General features: G+C 42.8%; 1 protein-coding gene across 5 annotated transcripts in view; it reads right to left on the bottom strand.

Annotated features, from left to right (window-relative positions):
- LOC115111300 (ras GTPase-activating protein 1-like) overlaps positions 1–25,640 on the bottom strand; it is a 46,263-nt gene that overhangs the window by 13,235 nt on the left and 7,388 nt on the right. For 4 of the 5 annotated variants that reach the window (XM_029637214.2, XM_065011425.1, XM_029637215.2 and 1 more), the window contains 19 exons: positions 15,629–15,781; positions 13,680–13,815; positions 11,880–11,950; positions 10,318–10,435; positions 10,007–10,038; positions 8,224–8,276; positions 7,844–7,994; positions 7,486–7,564; positions 7,237–7,360; positions 4,229–4,385; positions 3,825–3,912; positions 3,649–3,729; positions 3,118–3,275; positions 2,851–2,927; positions 2,532–2,704; positions 1,673–1,832; positions 1,311–1,453; positions 515–630; positions 202–306 (listed from right to left, as the gene is read on the bottom strand). In XM_029637214.2, coding sequence (XP_029493074.2) covers positions 202–306; positions 515–630; positions 1,311–1,453; positions 1,673–1,832; positions 2,532–2,704; positions 2,851–2,927; positions 3,118–3,275; positions 3,649–3,729; positions 3,825–3,912; positions 4,229–4,385; positions 7,237–7,360; positions 7,486–7,564; positions 7,844–7,994; positions 8,224–8,276; positions 10,007–10,038; positions 10,318–10,435; positions 11,880–11,950; positions 13,680–13,815; positions 15,629–15,781 — 2,175 coding nt within the window. Of the gene's footprint in view, positions 1–201; positions 307–514; positions 631–1,310; positions 1,454–1,672; positions 1,833–2,531; positions 2,705–2,850; positions 2,928–3,117; positions 3,276–3,648; positions 3,730–3,824; positions 3,913–4,228; positions 4,386–7,236; positions 7,361–7,485; positions 7,565–7,843; positions 7,995–8,223; positions 8,277–10,006; positions 10,039–10,317; positions 10,436–11,879; positions 11,951–13,679; positions 13,816–15,628; positions 15,782–21,725; positions 22,105–25,640 lie in introns of those variants that run through there. The other variant, XM_029637217.2, reaches the window with a different exon arrangement.

Here is a 25,640-nt window from a genome sequence, read left to right as displayed (position 1 = left end):
TATGGAAATGGTTTCTTACTGGCAGTGTATATTTTACTGGCAGAAAATTAATGGCGGTGGGTGGTGGTACTCTAACCCAATGTTACTTTTCCCTAACCTCAAACTATACCCAACCTTATTCCAAAACCTAACGTAAGTGATTTCGACCCCTATGCCTAAACTTAAGTTTGTGTTCTGCTGGTCGAATATACACTTCCTTACTTATTAGGGTTGGGCCGATGAACGATGTCATCGGGTGTCGACAATGATTGACAGCCATCATCGATGGGGACGTCATCGTCGATGACAGATGAAAGCCTATTTACACTTGACAAAGCAGAACAGTACAGACACAGTGAAATGTTTTAATTCTAGTCAAATGATCAACTGGGATTGATTAGTCTTTTTGATAGTCCAAATAAACGAGTCACGATATGACTAAAGTTCGTATATCACCCAACCCTTATATCACATGTGGATGGTTCCCGTGTTAGTTTGTTGGTATATGCACCGTGGACGTGGTGTGTGTGCTTACGGGGGCAGGATCTCAGCCGCCATGAAGATCTTCTCCACCAGCTCAGACAGGATTAGGAGGAGGTGGGCCAGGTTCAGATGCACATCCTCGTTCTTCTCCAGTTTGGAGGGGTTCAGCTAGAGGGAGGGAGGGAGAAAGAGATGTTTCATCATAGACATACACTGAGTGTACAAAACATTATGAACACCTGCTCTTTCTATGACAGACTGACCAGGTGAAAGCTATGATCCCTTACTGACGTCACTTGTTAAATCCACTTCAAAATCAGTGTAAATGAAGGAAAGGTTTGAGGCTGTTCTGATGCAGAAGGCGGTGCAACTCAATATTAGGAAGGTGTTACATGAGACCTCTTCTTTCACTAGAGTAGGATTTGATGTTGAAAGCAACTGTACAAGATCAATGTTAAATGTCACAGTGTGTAATGCCCTCTGTCCCAGAAGAAGAGAGATTCAGAGTCCTGCGGGATCACAACAGAAACTGGGGAATGCCAAGCAGGAACCAAAGTTGAATCTGTGTCATGAGTTACTGTTTTGTCTTCTGGGTAGCCAAAGTACTAATATGATGTTACAAATGCAGAGTGCTCCATTCCACTCAGGAGATAACATGAATAAATAGCTGGGTTGGAGGCCACACGCTTCTCAGCTGAAAGAGTTGTGACTAACGTAACTTTACAGATGTTGCCCAAACTATTTGACAAGCCAAAACAGATACAGTAGATAGAGCTTGGGCTAAACAAAAACAAGGCTACCTCTAAGTATGAAAAGCCTTTCTGCATAAATAGAAAGTGTGTGTTTACCTCGCAGGACTGCTTGCTCTCCATGATCTTGAGGATTGTATCTTTGAGGGCGTGGTGGACGAAGGGTGTGGCCGTGGCCTTCATGTACTGCTCCATCAGCGTGCTGGCCAGAGTGGTCGCTCGGAACAGGGTTGTCGCCTCGTCTGTGAAACGTCAGAGAGAGCGGACTTCTCGTCAGCCAACGGTGTGTGTGTCTGTCATAGCTTTCATGTTGAAATCATACTAACACAATCTGCCTCCAAGCATCTACAAATGGAGATACTTCAGGATGATAAAGACCCAGCCAAAGGGAAATGCTATGTCACTAAAATAGAATGATGTCGCTAGAACAATAGAATATCTGTAAATATTCATCTCAATACCCTCCATGTTGATCTCTCTGTCATTGAGTGTCCTGAGTAAGGGGGCCTCTGTCTTCTCGTGTCTGAAGATGCGCAGCAGGATGCTGGCCAGCAGGGTGCGGTCCTGCCCACACACATGGGCCAGAGCATAGATCACATGGAACTCCTTCAGCAGGATCAGCTGAGGGACACGGACAGACAGACCGAAGGACAGACTAGGGTCAGTGACACGATGTAAAAACAAGTGGGCTATCATTTTCCACTTATCTTTTCCAGGACACGTACTCTGCACATCACAATACACTATGTAACCAACTGCTGATCCTTGTTTTGGATGTCTCACTGAGTATGTGTATTAAATCAAATTGTATTGGTCACATACACATATTTAGCAGATGTTATTTCAGGTGTAGTGAAATGCTGGTGTTTCTAGCTCCAACAGTGCAGTAGTATCTAAAAATTCGAAAAACACAAATCTAAGAAAAAAAATTGAATTAAGAAATATATAAATATTAGCTTGAGCAATATCAGAGTGGCATTGACTAACAAAGTAGAATAGAATACAGTACATATGAGATGAGTAAAGCAGTATGTAAACATTATTATAGGGACTAGTGTTCCATTATCAAAGTGGCCAGTGATTCCAAGTCTATGTAGATAAGGCAGCAGGGTTGTGTAACCAGGTAACTGCAAATCCTTGTTTTGGATGTCTCACTGAATGTGTGCTGGTAATTATACCTTTGTTGGAGCTGGAAACAAGCCTTTTGCTGCACCTGCGATAACATCTGCAAAACTGTGTACACGACCAATAAACTTTGATTTGACTTAATCCTACATTGATGAAATCATGAATCATCTTCATTAGTAGGGCATGTCTGACCTCTTTGAACTCACTGTACTCCTCCTCAGGCATGATTTTCTCCATGGAGTAGCGGGCTCGGACCCTCAGAGAGCCCGGCTCGATGCCCTTCAGAGGCACGTGGGAGCTCAGAGGGAACCACTCGTCTATCATCTGGCCCTTCTGTAGGCGGCTCAGCTGGCAACGCATGAACACTGAGGCAGAGGGAGAGAGAGATGAAGATTGAGTGGAACACAGGGGCACTAACACACTGCCGCAAGTCATTTCTCATATCGATATGGAATGGGATTATAAAAGGAGAGGGTTTGAGATGTCTAGTCCAAGTAGAACGGTGACTCACAGATGTCACTTTCTTTGCTCTTCTTTGTCTTATTGCTCAGGCTGATTTCAAACCTGTTGATTTCACTCGACAAGTCACTGAGGGGAATACAAAAAATGTCGGTCAATGTAAGGAACATGATAGCTAATCATTGTATCAATGCAATATTATGGACATATTACTAAGTGCAGTGAGAAGTTATGGTATAAGTTAAAGTATATGGAAGCCAAATACAAATGTCCATTTCACACTAAATTGCCATTGAATGGAGTTGTAATTGGGACTGACTCAAAGATGAACTCTTCTGTGAAGACGGGGTTCTGACCCTCTCGGGGGTGGGTCTTGGCCACCTGCACATTGTTCAGGTAGATGTTGCAGTAGGGGTTGGTGAAGTGCTTCACAGGCAGCTTGTGGGCCTCCTCCACATACAGGACCAGGCTGCTCACCTGATGGGACACACACACCAGGACGACAGACAGTCAGGGTTTCTGATGCCTCAGCTGGCTGGAGTAAGGTGCATGGAACACCACAGTAGCGGGTTTGAATCTCACATTGGGTCACAGACAAGCCACTTTGGATAATGGCATAATATCAAATGAACATCTTGGTAAACAATCTAAAAAATTAAAAAATATGATTGATGCATAGGGTTTGTTCTTTGGGAAGTTGAGGCCCAACTTGCATTTCAAGATTCAATACTGTATTGCCAAATCAAACAAATGTGTTATGAATTTGATATACTATGCATACATGTGGCAAATGCATTTTCTGAAATGCACAATGCAAACAGCATTTGACTGGAATTGCCAGTGTTTGTACCTGTCGGAGCCTCTTGTTGGGAGTGGGCTGGGTGGGTTTCCTAAGGTTACTGCAGAACGTGTGCAGACATTTCATCCAGTCCTACAGAGAGGAAAGAACACTGTAATACTAAAGAAAGGTGTGATTGGGACAGAACATCCAGACAGACAGACAAACAAAGAGGGATCGGTACAAACCTGTGCCTGTTCAGGAGTCTCGCCAGCGAAGTAGAATATGTACTGTTCCTCACTAAAGTGCTGGACCACAACTTGGAAACAGTTTGGTCTGCAAACAGGACAGCCAGGCATTACTGAACAAGTACGTGCCCAATCGAATGTATCCAATTGATCAAATTCAGACTGCGGAGAACTAAGTACAAAACTCAGCACAACACGGCAACAAAAATAAAATAAAAAATACATTTGACATTTTGCTCTTATCCAGAGTGAATTACAATTAATGCATTCATCTTAAGAGAGCTAGCTGAGACAACCACATAATATCAGTTGTAGTAAGTACATTTTCCCTCCGTAAAGTAGCTATTGTTATTTTGCAATGATTCATTCTTGTCAATGTCCACTCAGATCAACGTGTGTCTCACCTGCCAAACAGACTGTCGTGCACACCGTACACGGAACACACACTCAGGTCAATCAGACCTTTGGGTTTGGTGGCTCTCTTCTCACTCTCAAAGTAGATGAGCTGGGCGTCGTTCCCCTCCAGGATGAAGTAGAGGTTCTTCCACCGCTTACCTTTGCCTGGAGATGGTGAGAGGGTTAGGGAGGATAGGAGAAGACGTCAGGTCAATTTCCAAATTCTCTCTCATCTGCCTGCACTTCTTCACTCCCTCAAGTTTATGGAGGAGTTTACACCATATTTAACACACTAGTCCTTTCCTTTTAAATATGGGGGGGGGTGGTATACCAGTGACCACTTCAGGGAGAAGTAAGAGTAATGGAAACAGGCTACGGTCTAGATTACATTTGTAGACATTTGAGGTTCCATTCTCTGTAGAAAAATCAAGAAAGTAAAAACATATTGGTACCTTTGTTACCAACTCAGTGGCCTTGCGGTTAGGGTTTCTGCCCTGAGATTGGAAGGTTGTGAGCAGAGTCATACCAAACAAACGGGACCTGATGAGTCTCTACTTGGCACTCAGCATAAAGAAGATCGATTGGGGCGGCAGGGTAGCCTAGTGGTTAGAGCATTGGACTAGTAACCGAAAGGTTGCAAGTTCAAATCCCCGAGCTGACAAGGTACAAAATCTGTCGTTCTGCCCCTGAACAGGCAGTTAACCCACTGTTCCTAGGCCGCCATTGAAAATAAGAATTTGTTCTTAACTGACTTGCCTAGTAAAATAAAATAACACACATTTACACATTTAAACTCAGTTTCACAATTTGACATTTAATCCTAGTAAAAATGCCCCGTCTTAGGATCACCACTTCATTTTAAGAATGTGAAATGTCAGAATAATAGTAGAGTGATCTATTTCAGCTTTTATTTCTTTCATCACATTCTCAGTGGGTCAGACATGCACTCAATTAGTATTTGGTAGCATTGCCTTTGTTTAAACATTGTTTAACTTGGGTCAAACACTTCAGGTAGCCTTCCACAAGCTTCCCACAATAAGTTGGGTGAATTTTGGCCCAGTCCTCCTGACGTAACTGTCAGGTTCGTATGCTTACTTGCTCACACACGCTTTTTCAGTTCTGCCCACAAATTTTCTATAGGATTGAGGTCAGGGCTTTGTGATGGCTACTTCGATACCTTGCCTTTGTTGTCCTTAAGCCATTTTGCCACAACTCTGGAAGTATGCTTGGGGTCATTGTCCATTTGGAAGACCCATTTGCGACCAAGCTTTAACTTCCTGACTGATGTCTTGAGATGTTGCTTCAATAATATCCACATAATTTTTCTTCCTCATGACACCATCTATTTTGTGAAGTGCACCGGTCCCTCCAGCATTAAAACACCCCCACAACATGATGCTGCCACCCCTGTGTTTCACGGTTGGGATTGTGTTCTTTGGCTTGCAAGTCGCCCCCTTTTTCCTCCAAACATAACGATGGTCATTATGGCCAAACAGTTCTATTTGTTTCATCCGACCAGAGGACATTTCTCCAAAAAGTACGATCTTTGTCCCCATGTGCAGTTGCAAACCGTAGTCTGGCTTTTTTATGGCGGTTTTGGAGCAGTGGCTTCTTCCTTGCTGAGCGGCCTTTCAGGTTATGTCGATACAGGACTCGTTTTACTGTGGATATAGATATATTTGTATCTGTTTCCTCCAGCATCTTCACAAGGTCCTTTGCTGTTGTTCTGGGATTGATTTGCACTTTTCGCACCAAAGTACGTTCATCTCTGGGAGACAAAACGCCTCTCCTTCCTGAGCGGTATAATGGCTGCGTGGTCCCATGGTGTTTAAACAATAGTACGCGGTCATCTTCAGGTGTTTGGAAATTGCCCCCAAGGATGAACCAGACTTGGTCTACAATTGTTTTTCTGAGGTCTTGGCTGATTTCTTTAGATATTCCCATGATGTCAAGCAAATAGGCAGAGTTTGAAGGTAGGCCTTGAAATACATCCACAGGTATACCTCCAATTGACATCAATTAGCCTATCAGAAGCTTCTAAAGCCATGACATAATTTTCTGGAAATTTCCAAGCTGTTTAAAGGCACAGCATCCTGACTGCTTGCATCAATGACAATGCCAATTGCTCGGCCTCCATCCGCAAGGCACGACAGAGGGTAGTGCGTACGGCCCAGTACATCACTGGGGCTAAGCTGCCTGCCATCCAGGACCTCTACACCAGGCAGTGTCAGAGGAAGGCCCTAAAAATGGTCAAAGACCCCAGCCATAGATTGTTCTCTCTACTACCGCATGGCAAGCAGTACCAGAGTGCCAAGTCTAGGACAAAAAGGCTTCTCAACAGTTTTTACCCCGAAGCCATAAGACTCCTGAACAGGTAATCAAATGTCTACCTGGAATATTTGTAATGTGTGCCCCCCAAACCCCTCTTTACGCTGCTGCTACTCTGTTTATCATCTATGCATAGTCACTTTAACTATACATTCATGTACATACTACCTCAATTTGGCAGAACAACCACACATTGGCTAACCGGGCTATCTGCATTGTGTCCCGCCACCCACCACCCCCTCTTTTACGCTACTGCTACTCTCTGTTCATCACATATGCATAGTCACTTTAACCATATCTACTACATGTACATATTCAAATCAGCCATACAAACCGGTGTCTGTATGTACTTTGCTACTGTATATAGCCTCTCTTTTTACTGTCGTTTTATTTCTTTACTTACCCATTGTTCACCTAATACCTTTTTTGCACTATTGGTTAGAGCCTGTAAGTAAGCATTTCAATGTTGTATTCGGTATTCGTGACAAATAAACTTTGATTCTGACCCACTGGAATTGTGATGCAGTGAATTATAAGTAAAATAATCTGTAAATTACTTGTGTCATGCACAAAGTAGATGTCCTAACCGACTTGCCAAAACTATAGTTTGTTAAGAAATTTGTGGAGTGGTTGAAAAACGAGGTAATGACTACAACCTAAGTATGTAAACTTCCGACTTCAACTGTACCTTTGTTGAATAGGAGGTAGCCTTTCTTGACAATGTTTTTGTAGAACGCATCTTTCGTTTTCCGTCTGATAGTGTTATAGATCTCCTTGCCGTCCACCAACTCTGAGAGCACTTGTTCCTGGTGCTGAAATACAAACATGAATGTCAATAAAACAACACAATTAAATTAAATACATGTAAATCTATAGCCTTCTCAAAGTGATATGATAGGGGTTGCACAACTATGGAGGTCTCTGAACTCAGGCTTACCTGCACCGAAACAGCATCTTTCAGGTTGTAGCCCTCTACAATCTGCTCCTTCTTATAATGGTCCACAACGTCATCAACACTGTCAAAGAGAGAGAGATAGAAAGAGAAGAGACTGAGCACAGCAGTTATTTCTACTGACCAGTGGTGACCATCATAACGCTTCAGACTTAATAGTATTTAGTACTTTCTGTATAAGCTACATTTCTATGTGGGACTGTAAACCTGGATATCACAACATCTTTATACAATTATAGGTAAGGCCACAGGGTTTTCCTAACCAGTTATTTTCTATTGAATGCCTGCCTCATGGTTGATGGTTACTGCACTGGGAGACAGTATGAGCCCCCGTCACACATACCTGTTATAGTACCTCCCCCCCATCATGTACTGATTGTTGGGGGTGGGGCATATCTTAAACCTTTGGATGTTCTCATTAGTGCGAAAAAACAGTGAGTAATCCCCGGGTGTGTTGTCTGACGGCCGGACCAGGAAGCTGCACACTTGACCAACTAAATGAAAGAGAGCGAGAGAAACTCACTGATATTGTTGGCATTAACATGTTTAGTATTGATGTTTTACTACCAATACATTATCGGAACATATATTTCGGCAACAGAACATTTTGTTGATAACAAGAGCACATAGAAATGGGAATGTAACCCCCACTGTGCAGAGAGAGTATACCCATCATCAGAAGGTTATAGTGAGGATCATGTAATATGTAAAGTATAGTGGTACCTGTCATCAGAAGGTTATAGGCCTCCTGTTTGCGGATCTTGCCGTGATACCAGCTAAAGACAGGATGGACCATTGGAGAGTGTAGAGGGAAAGAAAACCGACAGATCAATATGTGCTGGGTTAAAAAGGGGCAGTGAGGGGTTTCAGAAGGGTCGGATCAGTCAAAAATGATGAATCACAACTTGATAGATCCTGTTGGACTTGGCCAATTGTGACATCAGATAGTAAACTTAGTCTGAATTAATTAACTGAAAAAATAAATTGATGCTTGATTTGTGAAATGTATTTTTCACATTCTACAGTCCGTCTTCGGGAGGCTGGCAAACAAAATAAACACACCTAGATATACAGCCGGATTGTGTTTGTATCAGAGTCCCAAACTACATCATAGACTTCACTGAGCCGCATGGATGCAAACATGGACTATGTCAATGTCACTGACGACGTATGCTGTATACACTAGAGGTCGACCGATTATGATTTTTCAACGCTGATACCGATTATTGGAGGACCAAAAAAGCCGATACCGATTAAATCGGCCGATTTTTACTTTGCAATAATGACAATTACAACAATACTGAATGAACACTTATTTTAGCTTCATATAATACATCAATAAAATCAATTTAGCCTCAAATAAATAATGAAACGTGTTCAATTTGGTTTAAATAATGCAAAAACAAAGTGTTGGAGAAGAAAGTAAAAGTGCAATATGTGCCATGTAAGAAAGCTAACGTTTAAGTTCCTTGCTCAGAGCATGAGAACATATGAAAGCTGGTGGTTCCTTTTAAAATGAGTCTTCAATATTCCAAAGTAAGAAGTTTTAGGTTGTAATTATTATAGGACTATTTCCCTCTATACCATTTGTACCATGCGCTAACTAGCTAGCCATTTCACTTCGGTTACACCAGTCTCATCTCGGGAGTTGATAGGCTTGAAGTCATAAACAGCGCAATGCTTGACGCACAACAAAGAGCTGCTGGCAAAACACAAAGAAAGTGCTGTTTGAATGAATGTTTACATGCCTGCTTCTGCCTACCACCGCTCAGTTAGATACTTAGATGCTTCTATGCTCAGTCAGATTATATGCAACGCAGGACACGCTAGATAATATCTATTACTATCATCAACCATGTGCAGTTAACTAGTGATTATGATTGATTGATTTTATAAGATAAGTTTAATGCTAGCTAGCAACTTACCTTGGCTTACTGCATTCGCGTAACAGGCAGTCTTCTTGTGGAGTGCAACGAGAGAGAGGCAGGTCGTTATAGCGTTGGACTAGTTAACTGTAAGGTTGCCAGATTGGATCCCCCGAGCTGACAGGGTGAAAATCTGTCATTCTGCCCCTGAACGAGGCAGTTAACCCACCATTCCTAGGCAGTCATTGAAAATAAGAATGTGTTCTTAACTGACTTGCCTAGTTAAATAAATAAAACATTTTAAAAAACGGCCAAATCGGTGCCCCAAAATACAGATTTCCGATTGTTATGAAAACTTGATATCGGCCCTAATTAAAAATCGGCCATTCCGATTAAATCGGTCGACCTCTCGTATACCCCACACTCCCCTTCACAACAGGAAAACATATGTTGGATAGAAGATATTGTAACCATGGGTTGCGTGCAGAGGCAGCCAGAAGGTGGGGATATAATGAACTTCCAATTATATTTTTAGATAGCCTATGAGCCATTTTAACAAATGAATCTCTCCTATTGAGTTGATGTTCTCTGTGTGTGTGCGTGTGTGTGTGTGTGGGGGGGGGGAATAAAAATAAACTTACACTTTGCCCTCATGTGGGTCCTCCTCCCGTCCCTGAAAACAAGAACAATGTCAGTTCAACCAATCAGTGGAGCAGTTATGACAAATTTAAAAGACAGAAAATATTTATAAAATGGCTACCATTGCCACTTGGGTTAAAAAAAAAATTAAAATGTAACGTTTAAAAAAAAAGGTTGAAGGCGTTTTCAAACGGCAAACCACAACAGTTTCCCAAATGGTACCATATTTACTTTAGTAGTGCACAACATAGTGTACCGTTTGGGGCAGAATGAATAGTGTCTGGTTAGGGCTGAACTTAAGCCTTTAACTCACCACCTCCTCCACTAGATCCTCTACAATGAGGCCCTGCTCCTCTGTCCTCACGTTGGTCACCCACATCCAGCCGTCATCCAGTTCATTGTGAACGATAAACATGTCCCCTTTCAGGAAGCTGACGGACAGGAGAGGAGGAACAGGTCAATGTTTTGCTACACATGTACTTACACTTGTATCTCCTTTTAGACAAAAAATAACACTGTTTTCCTCAATAATGATTGTCTATTTAGTTAAGAGATCTAAAGGCTGTGGGGGTTCCTTGAGGCTTTACAGCTAATCGCCGACTGAACTAGTATGTGGACACCCCTTTAAATGAGTGTATTCAGCTATTTCAGTCACACCTGTCAGGTGTATAAAAATGGAGCACACATCCATGCAATCTCCATAGACAAACATTGACTGTAGAATGACTGAAGAACTCAGACTTTCAACGTGGCACCGTCATTAGATCCCACCTTTCCAACAAGTCAGTTTGTCAAATATCTGCCCTGCTAGAGCTTCCTCGGTCAACTGTAGGTGCTGTTATTGTGAAATGGAAACATCTAGGAGCAACAACGGCTCAGCCGCGAAGTGGTAGGCCACACAAGCTCACAGAGCGAGTACTGAAGCATCTGCAAGCAACGTCAGCACAAGAACTGTTCAGTCAAGAGCTTCATGAAATGGGTTCCCATGGCCGAGCAGCTGAACACAAGCCTAATATCACCATGCTCAATGGCAGCACACACCCTGTCGGCTGGAGTGGTGTAAAGCTTGCCGCCATTGGAGCAGTGGAAACACGTTCTCTGGAGTGATGAATCACGCTCCACCATCTGGTAGACAGACAAATCTGGGTTTGGCGAATGCCAGGAGAACTACCTGCCCAAATGCATGGTGGCAACTATAAAGTTTGGTGGCTATTTCTCATGGGTCGGGCTAGGTCTCTTTGTTCCAGTGAAGGGAAATCTTAAAGCAACAGCATACAATGACATTCTAGACATTTCTGTGCTTCCAACTTTGTGGCAACAGTTTAGGGCAGGCTCGTTCCTGTTTTAGCATGACTATGCCCCCCGTGCACAAAGTAAGGTCCACACAGAAGTGGTTTGTCAAGATCGGTGGAAAAACTTGACTGGCCTACACAGAGCCCTGACCTCAACCCCATCGAACACCTTAGGGATGAATTGGAATGCTGACTGCGAGCCAGGTCTAATCGCACAATATCAGTGCCCGACCTCACTAATGCGCATGGCTAAATGGAAGCAAGTCCCTGCAGCAGTGTTTGGATGTAGTAGCATTAATTCACCACAATGTGTCTCCTTTAAGCTACACACCACTGTAAAGAAAGATTGCATGGTTCTATCCAGTCAGCTAAGACTGAGCTAGCAGTATCTCTGTGTTAAGGCTTGGATTCAGAAAGACGTTTCTCATGATCTGACAAAGAATAGCCAGACTCACCTGTTAGTGTGCTGGGTCTTGCTAAATGACAGGGAGAGGTCTGTTTTTGTATTATTCGGATGATGTGCTTGTCAGTCCTCTCCAACAAGGCACTCACATTCCATAAAATGTGTCTTTGTAGGTTTTACCTGATCTCATCGGTCTCTGGCACTTTGGTGTATGGAAGAATGGCTCTCACTCGCCTCCTGTCCTCTACAGGCTACACACAAGCACAGACAGACACAAGCACACTATTAAAAAACTGCACTATTAACCAATGCTTCCAATAAAATCTTCAAACCCTCCCCTCAGCAATCTAAATGAAAATATTCGACTAGACAACCTCCAGGACACCTCTCATTAGTATTTTCCTGGCTTCTCGCTCTCTCGAGATGGTTATGAAATATGGCCTGGGGTGTAGGGGAAGTTGGGACAGATATCTCCCAGATACAGTGTCTTCAGAAAGTATTTCATACCACTTGCCTTGTTCCACATTTTGTTGTGTTACAGCCTGAAAACATTTTTTATTAAAATAGATTTTTCCTCTCTCACTGACTATGTGGATTTCTGCCCACTTGTCAAAACAAGCACAATGTCTAATCTGGACATATTTTAAAATGTTGTATTTTCCTTTTTGCATTTAGCCATTTCTTTCTAGAAGCATTATACTGAACTACTATATTATTCTACAGCTCCTTTGTTAGCAGTAAGCTACTGTTTATAGTTCATGCCCAGTTTTGTAGGAAAATGTTTGTATGGAAAGATTTGTATAAATTGGTTCCACACATAAATGTGGTTATTTTCCTGTCTCTAGCCTACTAGAGTGAAATGTTATTTGCATTTTTTTTTAGTATTACTTTAGTGCTTTGTTGCAAACAGGATGCATATTTTGGAATACTTTTTATTCTGTACAGGCTTCCTTTTCACTGTCAATTAGGTTAGTATTGTGGAGTAACTACAATATTGTTGATCCATCCTCAGTTCTATCACAGCCATTAAACTCTGTTTTAAAGTCACCATTGGCCTCATGGTAAAATCCCTGAGCGGTATCATAATTCTCCGGCAACTGAGTTAGGAAGGACGCTTGTATCTTTGTAGTGACTGGGTGTATTGATAGCCCATCCAAAGTGTAAATAATAACTTCACCATGCTCAAAGGGATGTTCAATGTCTGCTTTTTAAATGTTTACCAGATCTTTACCTTTTAACTAGGCTAGTGAGTTAAGAACAAATTCTTATTTACCTACCAAAAGGTCTCCTGCGTGGACAGGGGCTGGGATTATTAAAAAATAAGACAAAAACACATCACGACAAGAGACAACACTACATAAAGAGAGACCTAAGACAACAACCCAGCATGGTAGCAACACAAAACATGGTACACACATTATTGGTTACAGACAACAGCACAAAGGGCAAGAAATTAGAGAAAACAATACACCACGTGAAGTAGCCACAACTGTTAGGTTACCAATAGGTGCCCTTTTTTGCGAGGCATTGAAAAACCTCCCTGGTCTTTAGGGTTGGATCTGTGTTTGAAATTCCTTGCTCGACTGGGGGACCTTACAGATAATTGCGTGGGTGGGGTATAGAGATGAGGTAGTCAAAAATAAAATGTTAAACACAGAGTGAGTCAACTTATTTAAATTATGCAAATGTTTACTCCTGAACTTATTTAGGCTTGCCATAACAAAGAGGTTGAATACGGATTGACCCAAGACATTTACGTAAACATTTCTAAAAACATAATTCTACTTTGACATTATTGGGTGTTGTGTAGGCCAGTGACCCCCCCCCAAAAAATCTAAATTTAATACATTTTAAATCCAGCCTATAACTACTAAATGTTAAGTCAAGGGGTGTGAACACTTTGAAGGCACTGTACATTGAATATGTAGGGGGGAAAAAAAGTCTTACCTCTTTCTACTCTTGAGTGTAATGGAATCTTACCTCTGGGGGAGCCACGGGTGATAGCAGCTTTTCACCTTTCAGCAGGCAAGACACATAGCTGTAATAACCAATCAGGTCCGACAGGGACGAGAACCGGCGCCCGCCAATGTAATAGTCTCCACACATGGCGATTATCCTGTAAACATGCACAGATACACAGAGCACAATATCAAATTGATTCACTAAGCAAAATGTGCTGTGTGCAGAAAATATTAAATATGAAAATAAAGGCCTAAATTCAATTGTCAGTTTGAACAATTAAAATCAGCAGAAATAAGTATGCTACACTTTCCATAAATTCTACTCAAACCATCAAAAAGTACAAGAGCAGAACAGCACAGTGCTACAATTAGTCCCACTTGCCCTGGGATCTGTGAAACAAAAAGGAGAACAGATGCATTAAACTATCATGACTCAACTGATTATAGTCGGGTGTGAAATTACTCAAGTAATGATGACAATGGCATGATTAAAGTCTTGGCGAGCCAGCTAACAGTGGGGAGCCTAGAATAATCCTTCAGTCGCAGCCCATCTGTTGAGCAAATCTCTGTCTGACTAATGTACAGTAGATTAGACACCATTCAAGGACATCTTCCCATGGTTAGGCTATTGTTTAACCTTGCCTTCCTAATACCATTCCACAAGGGTTTCCAGCATCAACGCTATCATGTCTCTAAAGAAATGCTGTGAATGAGATGCCATCATTTCCCCATACGTTATTCAGTCGTCTATTGAAATGCTTGGTGTTGATCTGGTCCAGGCGCGGGTGATGTCATGAATGCAGGCCGGGCCTTATCGACAGATATATCGAACTGGAATGAATACAGTTGAATGTACAGTGCACACACCCTGAAGGTATTAATAAATATGCCATTTAGCAAACGCTTTTATCCAAAGCGACTTGCATACATTTTACGTATGGGTCATCCCGAAAATTTAACCCACTACCCTGGCATTACAAGTGCTATGCTCTACCAAATGAGCTACAAAAGGACCCCACAGTATTGTGGACACAGAGCCAAGATAGGGCAGACAGAACTGCTATTTGTGGATGGCTGCATGCATGTTCTGACTAACATCACTCTCACAGCCATCCAAAGCACTGGAGACACCCAGAAAACTTCACACACCAGGAGTGCTGTGAAAAGGTCATTTCTTCTCCACATTTCAGTAGATGCGAGTGGGTAGTGTTGTCAGGGGCTAATGTCTGATGGAGACACAATACTAAGATAAGGGGGTGGTATTTTTTTAAAACACCTTTATTTAACTAGGCAAGTCAGTTAAGAACAAATTCTTATTTACAATGACGGCCTACCGGGGAACAGCGTGTTAACTGCCTTGTTCAGGGGCAGAACAGATTTTTACCTTGTCAGCTTGGGAATTAAATCCAGCACCCTTTCGGGTTACAGGCCAAACGCTCTAACCACTAGGCTACCTGAGCCCCAAAAGGTAATGAGGGGATGGAGGTAATGTCCTGCCTGCTGGTAATCGGAAGCATGGTTGCCGAGCCGTCCACCCATGCACCCCTCTGTCAAAGACAAGTCTCACCTTCACCCACACACTTGCCCCAAAGGAGCCAGCAATGGGATCCTGAATGTTATGTCTAACATCTGCATTGGCTCACTTTCTGTTCTGTGATGCAGGCTGTTAGAGACATGGTGGCTAAGGCTATAAACTTAGACTCAGTGGTTTGTGCAGTATTCATAGTGTCTGTATCTGTAACCCACAGGGATAGGTCAAGGGATAGTGGTTCATTTCTTGTTTGGGTCTCGAGCTGAAAAAGTTTAAGAACCATGGGACTACAAAAAAAGGTTTGTAGCCCACGATATACAGGTCATGGAGACTTCTGTGTCTGTGCGATTGACCTGCGTCATGACTAATGCATTGTGAATTAATTAACTCCGTGTGTGTGTGTGTGTGTGTGTGTGCGTGCGCATGCTTTGACTGACCTGAAATGGTTGACCACGCTGGTCAAGCTGAGGAAGGACAGGACAAAGGAGCCGGGACGGCGGTCACTCTCCCTGATGAGGTAGCTGCCAGGAGTCTTGGCCTGCCGCAACCGCTCCTCAGCAATGGTCCGGTCCAGCTTCCCATGGTACCACCTAAAACAAAGGGAGGGATGGGCATCGTCAACCTTGGATACCTAGGCCTACATGTACACCATTTTGCCCTCTGTATTCAGCTCGCAATATTACACTTTTTTTCTCTCTCTGGGAGACATTGTCAACACTAAGGCTGTGTTCTATGAAGCATACCACCTGAGAGAACTCGAGCGGGGAGGGACATACACACAGTAACACACAAAGTATTTATGTAGGCTTGTTGCACAGCGTGACATTAGCCAGAATGTGATTCAAACACTTTTTTATTCAAAAACAAAAGTGGAACACTTTTCTGTGATGCAAAAATAATCTTCCTAATAGCTGTGTAAGTTCAAATTTGGTTCACTTTGTAAAACAATATCACTGAATTTATGATTAACTGTGCTGCAGTGTCATTCATAAATTGACTTACCACATTCATCCAAACACCCACTCCATTGTTCTCCCCATCCATCATTAGCTTAGGCTATTCCATTCAGTCACATGAACGCTTTCAGTTCCCAACATCTCAAACCATTCTCAGTTTGTTACAGTCATCCGCTCCCACACAGACTCAATGGAGTCACATATTCAATGAACATTTTACTCATTGGTCCATCATTAGTAATCCTTCAGTGGTTAACACTCATTCATCCAGGTCTCCTAAAAATAAAATTAAAAAAAGGTCTGAATCAAGAGTTTTATAAATTAGACCATTTCTTTACTAATCCTCATTCATAAAACCATAACAACCACACAGGGATTCTTTGTGCCTGATTCAAGGCAAACAAATAGGCCTAGCCTGCTGCTCAAAATAACCCTGTACTCGGCTGGGTCTGTTATGTTATAGTCTTGACTGGGGACTAGGCTTTGTTTTGGGGTTCTTGGTCTCGCAGAGATCGTAGTATACGGCCTTACTCTTGGACTTGATAGAATGCTCTTGTCTAGTCTACATAAAACTAGATAAGACTAAAATGCCAGCAAACTATGCTAGCCAAAACAAGGAGGGATCACCACTATTCATGTTATGCGTTTAAAAGACACCACTGAGTTTGAGTGTCTAGGACTCTAGGGTCAATTCTCAAGTCAACAGCGAGTGTGAGCATAACATTATATTGACATCTTCTGAAATATTAAGCTAGTAAGAAACTGCAGCAAGATTTTACCCTCTAGTCTACCTATATAGAGCAGCCACTAAAACAGGTGTGAGGAGAGTGGAACGGAGCGTAAACGACAAAAGCTTTTTAAGCTTCAGCCGCACCATTAAAAGCAGGCTGCTTTTTTAGTCAAACAGAAGCTTTTCTACAACTGGTTAAAGTTTCACAGGTCACCGACTTAACGTTCCCGCCAGATGGGTGAAACATTTACACATTGGCCCAGATTTTGGGCTAACACCACAGAACAGGGGGGAGATGAATGGGTTGTCACAGTTATTTTCAAACAAGACTAAGTGCTCCCATCTGGTTTAGAGCAGCAGGGGTATGCTATTGTAATTTTTGTTTAAATGATAGCGATGAAGTCTGGTATGGGGGTAGGTGTGCTGTGGACGGGGAAAAAGGCCAGTGGCGCTCCTGGGAGGGGGTTAAGAGACTGGCAGGCTAAAGGTTTTGTTTGATGGAGAGACTGAGGAAGACAGATGTGAGAAGTGAGCGTATGATTGAGAGACTGCTAAATAGTTGACATATCTGGATTGACCCTTTTTGCACTAACTCCTTTGACTCATCACATACTCTGCTGCTACTGTTTATTATCTATCCTGTTGCCTAGTCACTTTACCCCTACCTATATGTACATATCTACCTCAATTAACTCATACTGGTACCCCGTCATGTATATAGGGGCATGGATACATCAGTCAGCATGGAGACTGACTATAGTACAATGCCTACAAAAAGGGGGGTGGTAGATACATGTTGGCCTGAACCAACATTATTGCTGTTGAATTGGATGTTCAGGTCTTCACTTAGCATCTTTCCAACATCTGCTTAAACTAAAAAGGTGTATATATTGAAAAGATGGGTTTATCAAGTGTCTAAGCAGGCCTAAGCCTACTGTAAATTTCAAACTCTGAAAGAACTGCTGAAATTGATTCATGATTATTCTCATTTCAAATGCATATTTCCTAGTGTATAGAGAACCATATTATTCACCCAACATTTGCATAGAGCAAATATCCTGCCCGTCTCGATCTGAAACAACGACAACACAATAACAGCAGAGGAAAGAGTCTGATCCAGGGGTGAGTCATTTGGTGTTTGCCTACGCACACAGTCTGCTTTGTAGCTCGGGGTCAAAGAATATCAGCACAAGCGGGGTTGTGATTCCACTAAAGACGCAGCAGCTCCAGGCTTTTTTCCTCTCCATCTCCACTGTTGGTCACGGTTGTTTCTTTCATTATTTATTTATCCAGCAACTATTAACCCCTCAGCCTGTAAAGGGAACAACACACGGCTTGCCAACACATGCATTACCTGCACCATGAGATATGTGCACAGAGCATCCTCTCATCATCATATTTTACAGGCCAGAAGACAGTGGGGGTTCCATCCGGAGGAAGCAGAGAGCGAGAGCTGTGCATGGATTGACTTCCTTATTAAACCTTCCAGTGAGGATAGGGTCAAAGGATTGCTCTATAAAAAAGGTCCACAGTAATCTCAGTGCTGCTGTGCAGATTCACAGGGAGTGGAGTGTTAATGCTAATGCTAAGGCAGGTCTTCCTGAGCGGAGCTGTACTGGCCAGCTGTGGCTTGGACAGACGTCCAGGTTTGCTAAACTACATTGTAGCTGCACTGGAGAGAATTTAATTGCCTTAGATCAGAACTGTCTGTATAGCTGTTATAGTCACGATGGTGGCTGTGTGAGTAGAAAGAGATGGCTGATTAGCCTAGGGGCCAAGGTGTGAATGTTTTTTGGGCTAATTTTCTTGCATACATTCTAAAAGTGCAACTCTTGCAAATATTAGATTATTATTGAATAATTTCAGTGTTCCTTTTTATAGTGTTAGACCGATGCTTGTCATATTTTTCATTGCAACACCAGGCATAAGTGTTCCACTCCCACCACGTCTGAAACCGCTTGTGTACGTAAGTTTATTCATTGAGAGATGAGCGCGTAGAAACACTTTCCATTTGCCACTTAAAATTAAAAATGTCTATAAATATTCCACCAACCTATGTGCAGTAACCAGCTAGAAGTTACTCAAGCTAAAGCATAGTTATTTTCAAAGCAACAAAAGCATGGAAACTAAGCAATGTTTTATCAAAATTAAGTTGTTACACCCTATGACAATGCAGTCCTCACTAATGTACAAGCTTATTTTTTATATAGGTGTAAATTAGAGCGTTTTGGGGGATAGGGGAGGCCAGGGTTAGCCAGGGTGTTGTGATGAATGGGGTATGAACATAAACCATGACAGCAGCGATAGGACACGCTGGTTTTATCAGCCTGAGGAATGCCTCATTGTGTCAGTGCATGAATCAAGAGCAGCACAATGAAGCTCTGCTCTGGCTGTTCCTACTGGCAGCTACTAGTTTAACCCTTAAGCACTACTCTTAAGAAAAAAAAATAAGCCTAAAATAAGGCTGCTCTGTATCCTACATACTGTGCACTAAAAGAACAAACTAAACTTGTCAACAATAAAACTGACTGGTCATGCAAACATGACTGTCCTTCACCTAATAGGCTAGGTAAAAAGCAAAACAAACCACCCACCCACCCACACAGTGGAAGCAGGCACTCTCCTCGCAGAGTCTAGGCACCCCTTTCTCACAGGAAGCACAGGTACAGGGAGTTACATCACATGACAGCAGGCAACAGAGGCTCCTTCACTTCAACAACATGATAGAGGGCCTCCATTTCCAGCATGTGACATATGCAGCTGGCACGAAGTGAAAAAGCAAGACTAATTTAATGCAAAGTCAGAAATTCACACCGCTCATGAGAAACAGGAAGAGAGTTGGGTAGATTTAGTGTTGAGGACTAGATGGGAGGCTCCTATCTGAAACCCACAGAAAGCTTCACACAGCATAGTGCGGGCAGACAGAGTTAGTGGCTGCTGTAATGACGTGTCTTGACAGTTTCGGAAGGAAACATAGCAAGCTAATTATTTAAAATTCTCCGTTTGAGTCAGTGTGTATCGCATATAGCCAGTACGCTACAGTGTATCCTGAGAGGATTAACCAATACAAAATGTTTTTTTCCCCCTCAATTAGCTGAGTGAAGAATATAACAGTTTTCACCTATGAAACCAATGTGCAAGAGCATTCAGGGCAATATGAACAAGCTGAAACCCTGCAATTCTCTCAAAAGTATTTCTGAAATCTATATAGCACAAACAGACTATTGCATTAGATTTGCTGACGTTCACCATAGCAATTTTCAGACCATTCAGAGTGTTCCATTTGGACTGACAACCTGTGGAAGGGTTTCTGCCACAGGAGGCTACAGGCTGAGAACTGTAATTTTTCATTAAAAAAACTACCTCCCTCCGGAGCTACTGAGATGGTGTCTAGTCACATGCAGCTTTAGTGAGGCACATCAAGGTTCACCTCCGACTAAATGTTTTAGGTGTAAACAGACCTAGCTTATATTTTCACATCAAATATGGCCATGTAAAAACACTAGCATTTAGGCTACCCGATTTCATTAGACTACTCACTGAAAACATTATTTGGCAGGACCAATGTGAGATTCCTCTACAGATGGACTTACACAATGATATTATTTGTAGTTCAAAATAGCCACTTTGAAGGAAGAGGTTTCAAAATTATTTTTTGGGAAAGTATTTCACAGCTTGAACCCTCAAATTGTGCCAAGGGAAACAAGCAAATAGCCTATCTATATACCATGTACTGTCTTTTCCCTTTCACCAGGCTCCTCAAATCAAATTGATGAATTAGAAATGCATCTGTGTTTGAGCATTCAGGACATGACCTCTGGTTAGCCCTGGACGGATGGAGTGGAGGGCAGGAAGGAAAGAGGGACAGGGACCTCTCGATTTCCAAGGGCTACATCTCTAGGGCTGAGAGGGCAGACTCAGCTTGTTAATGTTCGATTGAGGAATTCCCATTTCTCTCTGGCTCTAGTTCTCGTGTGCATTCCCTCTCCTGTTTTTCCCCCTTCCTCCTCTCACAATGGATGCCACCATGCTAAAATATCTCAGAAGATGTCAAGTCACTCCTTATCAGCGTCAACAAGTAATGAAACTGCACCACTTTAGATCAGCGATGCGCCTCAGCTGAGCTGTCAGCGGTCATGAGGGGAAAAGAGCCAATCACGCTTTCCCCCCACGAATGGGATTGTCCTCCTTAACTGGTACCCACTAGGTCTAGCAAACATATAGCCTAGAGCTGAGCAAAATGCCTGCGATACGTGATTAATATGGTCAGTGTCAATAATATTTGGTTTATCATCCAATCTCTAACATTGCCTATTTCAATTTATATTAAACTTCAACTGTTTTCTTTAGTGGTCATCAATTTGAGTTAGGAGTTTGCTTTATTCAAATGTAAAATAAAAGTTTTTCATGTGCAATTTTCTAAAAAACAAAAATGTGATATTTGGAGCCATATTCAAATGAGATGGGGATAATGTAGCTTGTCATAATATGAATGAAGACTAGAAAAACTCAAAGGAGCATCAAGTTGTAAGTACAGGAGGAGAACCTAGGGAACACATGCTACATCATTATATAGATCACAATTTGTCTACATCAATGGAGCCAATTAATGTGGACTCCAACAATCGATCAATGAAATATAGAATCATAGCATTAACTCACCCAAACAAAAAGCAAAGCCTTACAAATTATATTTAGGGGAATAAGGGATGGGTAATTCCAAGAACCCTACTCTGTCTGGTAGAGATGAATAACAAAGAGATTGTGCATAATCATGCACCTCAGTCTCCTGTCCTACCAGCCTGTTAGGAAAGTAAGGAGGGCTGGATGGCTAGGTGCCACACTTACGCGGAGTTCGCTCTCTGCTGCATCTCCTGGTCTGTCCCGCTCTCTCACAAGGAGTTCCCGCTCCACTGATGCTGATTGTTCTGCTGCCGAGGAAAACGTTGAGTTGGAGTGACTAGGGTCTGAGTGCTCCAGTGCGGAAAGCAATGCAAACACAACTCTAAATCCATCTGTGCCATGCTATGAACCTGCCGCCCAGGTAATGTAATCTCCGTACTCTAGGGTCAGTAAGCAGCAACCAAAGGAGGAAGAGGGCTACTGGAATGGACCTCACATAATATGCTGGAAGTGATGCTAAGTGATTTAAAAAAATATTCTGATCAGTTGTCCAGTTTCCTTAATCGTCTAAACACTGAGGGAAGAGGTTTGTCTTACAGGATGAGGAGGCTGAGTCCGTCTGCTGTTTCAAGCCAAGCAGAAAGGATGAATCTCTCCATTTCCCTCGCTCTCTGGAGCCTAAAATAAAGCCACGCATCATGAGCACGCAGCCTATAGGTTTAATGAGAAGTGGGGCAGTGGGGGTAAGGAGTGGTATCACACGAGTGAGGTTGCATGGCAACAACACACATAATCCCATGACCTCTGGGTGCTTATGTTAACGGCTTACATGCAATCACACCTGAAGCTAGCGGTGTGCATGGTTCAAAACACACTCACCCTGAAATTCTGTATTGGTTACAAACCCCGGGATTATTTAGGTAAACCTACAAAACGCCACAGCTTCAAAACACTGCATGGATTTATGCACTAACCAGACCCTTCAACTTGTCTCTAACCAATTTTTTTTGTTTTTACTTTCCAGTGGGGAAAAAGGGAGCAGCTGTGAAAATGCTCTATTTTTCTTCACACATGGAATGTCACAGCTTGCTACCCTCAGTCAGAGCGAGAGAGTGACAGCACACGGACTTGTTTGACGCACACTAGGGATGGGCATTTGAAATTAGTGATATTTTTGGGATATATTCAGATAATTGAAACATGTGTTTTAAAGAAGAAGAAAAACTGGGGGGGTGGGTAAACTTCAATGGAGAATTGCTCCTGCAACTCAAGAGCCGATCTGCTGAAACAAGCAAAGTGCAGCACAGGGGTGGGGGGAGGGGCGAGAGAGGAGTAGGGGCCGGTGTGTGGCATGGAAGTAGAGTGCCCGTCTTGACTGCATCAAATCATTGACTTTCCTAGTTAAATAAAGGTTAAATAAAAATAAAATAGTAAAGCTACAGTAGCCAGCTAAGTTAACCAGCTAGCTAGCTAAAGTAGCAAGGCTATTTTGCTGCACTCCCCAGCCAATGTCGACAACAATGTCTACAAGAACTCCAGCCTACTCCTCATTTAGCCAACTTAATTACAATTTAAAATTCCATTTTGTATTTATTAGAAATCTCCCAGTTCACTTGCTACACAGGGATCTTCTGACTATATCGCTGTTTTGATTGGCCGACAACACAGCTACATTTACATTTAAGTCATTTAGCAGACGCTCTTATCCAGAGCGACTTACAGCTACACGTATGAAACGTATGTAGGTAACCAGCATGCGTTTCATGATTTATTTTTATACACACTAGTCTTGGACAATATCCAGATTTTCATATTGTCATACCGTCCTCAGTAATACTGTAATCGCACACACGGGGCGCTAAAAAGGCCCCCAAAAAAGCCCCTCGGGCCTCAATTACCAGAATGCTAACAAAATTGGCACAAACTAATAGCGACATCAGATTCGGTTAGTTAAATGCTAACTAGCGAAAACAGAACAAAATAGAAAAACGCAACATGTAAAGCGTTGGTCCCATGTTTCATAAGATGAAATGTTCCATATGCACAAAAAGTTTCTCTCAAATTTGGTGCACAAAGTATTTACATCCCTGTTAGGTGAGCATTTATCCTTTGCCAAGAATTCATCCACCTGACAGGTGTGGCATATCAAGGAGCTGAATAAACAGCATGATCATTACACAAGTTGACCTTGTACTGGGGACTATAGAAGGCCACTAAAATGTTCAGTAGTGTCACACAACAACGCCACAGATGTCTCAAGTTGAGGGATTGTGCAATTAGCATGCGGCCTGCAGGAATGTCCATCAGAGCTGTTGCCAGAGGATTTAATGTTCATTTCTCTACCATAAACAATGGTGAAGGCGGCTTCAGAGAATCTGTCAGTACGGCCAACTGGCCTCACAACCCCAGACCACATGTAACCACGCCAGCCCAGGACCTTCACATCCGGCTTCTTGACCTGCGGGATCGTCTGAGGCCAGTCATCCGGACACCTGATGAAACTGGGTTTGCACAACCAAAGAATTTCTGCATAAACTGTCAGAAACAGTATCAGGGAAGCTCATCTGCGTGCTCGTCATCCTCACCAGGGTCTTGACCTGACTGGAGTTCGGCATCGTAACAGACTTCAGAGGGCAAATGCTCACCTTTGATAGCCAATGGTACGCTGGAGAGGGTGCTCTTCACAGATTAATCCCAGTTTCAACTGTACCAGGCAGATGGCAGACAGCGTGTATGGCGTCATGTGGGCGAGCGGTTTGCTTATGTCATGGTTGTGAACAAAGTGCCCAATGGTGGCGGTGGGGTTATGGTTGTTGTCCTGGCAGTGTGGCCTCCTCCCTATAGGCTACCTAATCATTGTTGGTGATCAGGCCTACCACTGATGTGTCATCAGCGAACTTAACGATGGTGTTGGAGTCGTGTTTGGCCACGCAGTCGTGGGTGAACAGGGAATACAGGAGGGGACTAAGCTCGCACCCCTGAGGGGCCCCAGTGTTGAAGATCAGTGTGGCAGATGTGTTACCTACCCTTACCAACTGGGGGTGGCCCATCAGGTAGTACAGGATCCAGTTGCAGAGGGAGGTGTTTAGTCCCAGGGTCCTTAGCTTCGTGATGATCTTTGTGGGCACTATGGTGTTGAACGCTGAGCTGTCAATGAACAGCATTCTCATATAGGTGTTCCTTTTGTCCAGGTGGGAAAGGGCAGTGTGGAGTGTGATTGAAATTGTGTCATCTCTGGATCTGTTGGGGCGGTATGCGAATTGGAGTGGGTCTAGGGTTTCCGGGATGAAGGTGTTGATGTGAGTCATGACCAGCCTTTCAAAGCACTTCATGGTTACCGACATGAGTGCTAAGGGGCGGTCGTCATTTAGGTAGGTCATCTTTGCTTTATTGGGCACAAGGACTATGGTGGTCTGTTTGAAACATGTGGTTATTACAGACTTGGTCAGGGAGAGGTTGAAAATGTCAGTTGGTCCACGCATGCTCAGAGTACACTTCCTGGTAATCTGTCTGGCCCCGCAACCTTGTGAATGTTGACCTGTTTAAAGGTCTTGCTCACATTGCCTACGGAGAGGGTGATCAGACAGTCATCCGGATCATATCAAGCAGTATAGTCTTGAACACACCGCCCATAGTCAACTATCAACTTTTAATTTCCAGCAAGGGACATTAGTTTTTTTACTCACATTAATTCACACAACATACATTGGCATAATTGTCACTAATTGACACTGGTGGAGGGTGAAGTCTTTAGAGCCCAGTCTGAATGTTGCCCCATATCCATCACAGTGCCCACACGGGAAACAGATATACAACCGTATGGTTGCTAATCAGATTCCCTGGAATAACACAAACCTACCCAGAGCTTTTGACCCATTTATATCAGAGGGCTATTAGAGTTCCAGGGGCTTTGCTCCTCCTCCAAAAATGACTAGTAATCATGTCCCATCTGATTTAATTGACAATGGGCTAATGAGGGAAGAACACCCTGAGGATTGTTCTCTCGCTCTCAAACTCAGAGGAAGTGTTTCAGTGTAGTCATACGTTTGATTAGTCATAGTTAGGTCAAATATTCAGTAGCTAAATGTGTTTGTTCTGTGACAATGGAGAGTAAAAGTTCTGAAAAGGAAGGATAAAAAA

This window comes from Oncorhynchus nerka, linkage group LG27 (genome assembly GCF_034236695.1).
Source record: "Oncorhynchus nerka isolate Pitt River linkage group LG27, Oner_Uvic_2.0, whole genome shotgun sequence".
NCBI classification, from domain to species: Eukaryota; Metazoa; Chordata; class Actinopteri; order Salmoniformes; family Salmonidae; genus Oncorhynchus; species Oncorhynchus nerka.
The sequence above is the reverse complement of the archived record's forward strand: the minus strand, read 5'-3'. Positions and strand labels throughout refer to the sequence as shown.